Genomic DNA, 5,365 nt, shown 5'->3' on the forward strand with positions numbered 1-5,365 from the left:
GGACCTGAACCTGTTCAGCCTCCACAAGAGAAGGCTGAGGGGGATCTAGTGGCCTGTTACAAACTGGTTAGAGGGGACCCGCAGGCATTGGGGGCAGTCCCTGTTCCCCCGAGCACCGCCAGGAGTGACCAGGAATAACGGTCACAAGCTGGCAGGGGGTAGATTCAGGCTAGATATCAGGAGGCGCTACTTCACCGTCAGGGCAGCTAGGGTCTGGAACCAACTTCCAAGCCAAGTGGTGCTGGCTCCGACCCTGGGGGTCTTTAAGATGAGGCTAGACGAACACCTTGCTGGGGTTGTTTGACCCCAGTACTCTTTCCTGCCATGGCAGGGGGGCGGACTTGATGATCTGCTTAGGTCTCTTCCAACCCTACCAACTATGAAACCTCTTCACCTCTCTAATCTCTTCCATCTATCTCATACCATGTTATTTTAAGTAAGACCAGCCGTGCTGTGGTAGATGTGATGGATTAATGTCTGAATGTGAAGGACCACTGTCCTATCTTAACCTAGCGCATAGTGGTTAAAAGCAGGAGATCTAAAGACACCTGGGTGTGGTCTTTAATATAACCTCTACAGGGAAGGCAGCTTCAGCTTTTAACTAGGCCATTTTGACTGCAGTGGGGCTGTGGATAAGCTCGAGAGGGTGCAGATTAGAGCTTGGAGGATAAGCCCTATGAGGAGTGACTCTGGGAACTATGCTTGTTCATTCTGAATAAGAGGAGGCTGGGAGGTGGCTTGATAGCTGCCTACAAGTATGTCAGGGGGGAGCACCAAGATCTGGGGGAGCAACTCTTCAGGAAGTCGCCCTTTGGGAGGACAAGGTCTGGTAGACACAAACTAACAGAGGGAAGATTTAGGCTGGATAGGGGAGAACTTCTTCTCTCTAAGGGTAACTAGAACCTGGAATACACTGCTGGCAGAGGTGGTGCGGTTGTCTCCTTGGAGGCGTTCAAGAGGAGGCTGGATAAGCACCTTGTTGAGCTTATTAACCTCCTGCCAATGGCAGGGGATGAGACTTGATGATCTTGCAGGTCCCTTCCCGTCCACTGATTCTGTGACTTTTTTTGTTGTTGTTGTTGTTGTTGTTTTTGTCTGCTGTTTCCAGACTGCACCAGGGAACATTGTGGTGAGGCACAGTACACTTGGTCTGGGTACCCCAAATCCTGAAAATGCCAGGATGGAGTAGCCCTGGCAGTTCACCAGGACCGCCTGTCTTGGGTGTGGTGACTGGCATGTCTGCCACCATGTGAAAGCAGCTGTTTCCTGTCTGGCCCAGGACTTAGCGTGGGTGCACTGTCTGGAGGTGGTTGAGACATACCCTTACTAGATTTGAGAAGGTGGTGGTGATGTTGCCTTTTAAAGCAGTGGGTGGGGAGCAGGAAGGCAACACTTCCCATACTCCTGAGCCTCGCTAACTTGGCTCAGCTCCACCTTAACTTTTGTGGTGAAAGGTGATTTGTTTTCAATTGGCTTGGAACCACTGGTTTTGAGGCTCCCTGCTAGAGGAGCAGTGCTAATGGGGATGTGGGGCCTTTCTGTGCTAGGTGATGCATAGAAGCATCCAGCCTAGGTTGGTGGTGTCTGGGTTCTCCAGCCCATCAGTAATTTGTGGTTGTATTTTCATTCTTAATGGGCACTTCAGTGGTGGCCCCCCTGTTGTCTGAGTATAGTCCCGGGAAAGAAGTGTCTGTGAGCCTTGGTTATTGAGATGCCTGGCTTGAGGTTTAAGGCCAGGTCTATAAAGATGCCAAATGTCCACCGCTCCCAGTAAAGTGATCGGGAGCTGTGGGTGCTTAACACCTATTTAAAATCAAGATGCGTGTCAGGATTCGGGGATCCAAATAATCATAGCCCCCAAAGTAGCAGTAGGGAAAGTGGCCTTAAATTCTTTACCTTAGTTTTTTCCTTGGGATGAAAGATGCAGTTTCTATTCCCATAGAGGAGTTGTTGAGGGTTAGTTTAACAATTGGGAAGTGATAAGTATTTTCATTAATGCCAGTGGCTCGCTCCACGCTTGTTACTATGGAGTACACTGACTAAATTTCCATTGAAAGGAATTTCTGGGTAGGTCTAGCCTTGCCAAGCAAGCAGGGGCAGCTAAGCTGCCTTCAGTGAAGTGGCACCTCCTCATGCTCTGTACTTGGCTCATAAAGACAGTGCTATGGAAAGAGTGCAAAGAGTATTTTCTCCAGGTTTCTAACGTAAACGAGGTCAATGGACTAGTAGCTTTTGAGAAACAAGAATGACCCAAAAAGGGGAGAACTTGACAAGTGTGATTTATAGCATGACCCATTGAAGTTAGTATCAAGACCTGGCATTTTTGAACCCCCTTAAAAATGTCTTACCAGACCAGAGTCTTGCAGGTAGAGCTGGTTTAGACCTTTCTGTCCATGGTTTTTGTGGCAGAAATGAAACCTGCTGAAATGTCTTGGAAAAACTTGGCTCTTTTTTTTTTCTGCCACAACTTTCTGTCTTTCCTCGTGTTCCCAGTCAGGAAAATAGAAACAAAAGATTTCTTGTTGGTTAAGATTTTAATTTTCCTGACCAAAATTTATCTCATGATGAGTCTCTCTTAGACTACGCAGAATAGTCTGCCCTGGGAGCCCAAACCTCTGGCAGGAAGCACCTCAGCTGGAAGGCCTGCAAAACATCTTGGACAGGTGTAGGTTTTGAAGCAATGTGAAGACTTTTATGCCCGTGGGCAGGGGAAGGGAAATTGTTTTGGAACCTTTTCATTTTGCTAAAAGCTTTGTTACCACAAGAGAGAGTCTGGGATATCAATGTCAAGCTTCACTTGGACCTTTCTGTAAACGTATGTGGGGTGGAAATTGAGCCCGAGGGACCTTACAGTAGGACCTGTGGTGGTGTTCACTAAATAGAGTGTAACCATATCTGCGTCCAGTCTGTATGGATTGGCACTGTGGGTTGACTAAATCTATAGTGAAGAGGGTAAAGACATGCCACACTCTAGAACAGCCATAAGTTTATGCAAATATAGGAAGGAAATTTTCTTGCTGGTCTAAGGCAGATTGGCCAATGCTCTGAAAAAATGAGACTCTTACATCTGGGTTAATCTGCATAATCCCAGATATTGCAAATGGTCTTAAAATTAACCAGCCAGGGTCTGGTGTTGTCTTGCAGTGGCTTCTTCCAGCACAAGTGACTGCACACGTCAGGAGATTTTCCTTTCTCTGGTTCCTAGTCTACAAGCCTTGAGTTCTATGGACTATTTTTTTTTTCCTATATCTTTGCTGCATTTCTTGTTTTAGGTGAAGCTGGTGCAGATATCATTCGTGTCTCAAAAGAAGCTCGGAAGAGGTTCCTGGGCCCGCTACATCCCTCCTTCAATTTGGTGAAAACCATCCGGAGCTGTATGTACAAGACCTTGCCAGAGAACGCACATGTGGCATCCACAGGGCGCTTGGGCATCTCGCTGACAAGAGTCTCTGATGGCGCAAATGTTATACTGTCAGAGTTTCATAGTAAAGAAGAGCTTATCCAGGTGAGCAAAAACTTAGCTGGCAAAGGTGGGGGAGGAGAAACAGCTGCAACTTTTCTAGCATGGCCCAGAAGTTCATTAATGGTCTTGGTTTGGTCTCATCTTCACTCCCAGACTTTAGAAAATAACCCTAACCCTGGTGCCAAATAGACTACATGTCTTACTGAGTGGGAGCCTGTGGGTGCCTGAGATGCTATGAACAGACTTCTTTTTTTAAAGGTCTTGGCTTAGTTCTTGCCAAAAGACTTTCCATTTCCAATACTGAATGCTCTTCCCCCTCTTTTCACAGGCCTGTGTTTGCAGTACTTTTATTCCTGTGTATTGTGGTCTGATCCCTCCAAGCCTACGTGGAGTGGTAAGTAGACCTCCTAGTATTTCCACCCCCTCTTTGGTAGCACTGTGCGCCAAAGTGAGGAACCTAAACGAAGACATTTGTACTGAATCATACCCACAGTCCAGTGTTTTTATCTGGAAGTGTCCAGTGAGATGGCTAAGGAAGCAGTGTAAGAAACACTGGAATGAATGAATAATTGATGGAATCACTTGTCTGGAAGGCGAACTGCTGCTTAACTCCATCAGTGATTTGGCTGGTGTCTTCTAGAGCATGAAAGCTTTGGTTGTTTGTGTGTATAATATATTTAACCTACCGATAGCTGACTGAAAAATCTTCTACAGAATCTTTTTTTTTTTTTTTCCCCAACAGAAAACTAAGTTGCCAGCAAAACAAACTTAGTTCTTTCCTTGCAAGCATTCAAGTTTCTGTTGGAGATCTAAAAAAAGCAAATATATTTTTCTGCTGGGAAAAAAATGTTACTTGCTAAAAATCTGTATGTAAATAACATATTTAATATCTTGGTTTGGTGGCTTTCTGTTTTTCATTCAAAGTTGATTCTTTTCTGAGGGAAAAACCTTGAAAGATTTCATAAGCTTTCCAAGGACTTCTCGCTTAGCACAGCCACCTGACACCTTAAACAAGGCCTCTAAAAACCCTGCAACATATCACAGGTAAAAAAAATAAAGCAAAGGAAATGAAGCATTCACTACCAGTACCCTGCTGCAAAAGGGCAGAAAAGTGTTAAGTTGTTATATAAAATAAAGTCACTTGGTGTGAACAAATGCAAAACAATTCACATTTTAGGGAACCATTTGACTTCTGCAGATTAAAATGGGTTTCAAATCAGTGGCAACTAATCAAGGGAGAAACCTAGTCACAGGGACAAATGTTCCATGCAGACCTCTGCTTGGAATACAGCAGCAGCCAGATGGGGTTTTTTTTGATGTGGGCCTCCCCCCTCCATTTATTAAAGATTCTTTGGAAAAGTGACTGCCTATGAACTTAGGGGACTGGACTTGATGCTTGGGATGATCTTAGGACACTTCTTCTGCCATTGTACTGGCCATTCACTGCTTGGTTAGATCTTTCTCTGAAGTCATAGTTTCTAGGGTCGGAAGGGACCTGAGTAGATCATCTAGTCTGACCTCCCCCCTCCCCGCCAGGGCAGGAAATAATGCTGGGGTCAAATGACATCAGCAAGATGTTCATCCAACCTCCTCTTAAAAACCCCCAGGGTAGGAGCCAGGACCACCTCTCTCTTGGAAGTTGGTTCCAGATCCTAGCTGCCCTGACCTTGAAGTAGCGCCTCCTGATATCTAGCCTAAACCTGCCCTCTGCCAGCTTGTGACTGTTATTCCTGGTCACTCCTGGTAGTGCACGGGGGAATAGTTACTCCCCCAATGCCCGCTGATTTCCCCCCCCCCGACTAATTTATAACAGACCACTAGATCCCCCCCTCACCCGTCTCTTTTGGAGGCTGAACAGGTTCAGGTCCCGTAGCCTCTCCTCATAGGGCCTGCCCTGCTGCC

At 46.0% G+C, this 5,365-nt stretch overlaps 1 protein-coding gene across 1 annotated transcript in view; it reads left to right on the plus strand.

The window, feature by feature from the left end:
* PNPLA2 (patatin like phospholipase domain containing 2) overlaps positions 1-5,365 on the plus strand; it is a 52,949-nt gene that overhangs the window by 26,623 nt on the left and 20,961 nt on the right. The window contains exons 2-3 of the mRNA XM_019551593.1: positions 3,273-3,505; positions 3,792-3,857. Coding sequence (XP_019407138.1) covers positions 3,273-3,505; positions 3,792-3,857 — 299 coding nt within the window. The remainder of the gene's footprint in view (positions 1-3,272; positions 3,506-3,791; positions 3,858-5,365) is intronic.

The sequence above is a fragment of the Crocodylus porosus genome, unplaced genomic scaffold (genome assembly GCF_001723895.1).
Source record: "Crocodylus porosus isolate Cpor-Errol unplaced genomic scaffold, CroPor_comp1, whole genome shotgun sequence".
NCBI lineage: Eukaryota > Metazoa > Chordata > Crocodylia > Crocodylidae > Crocodylus > Crocodylus porosus.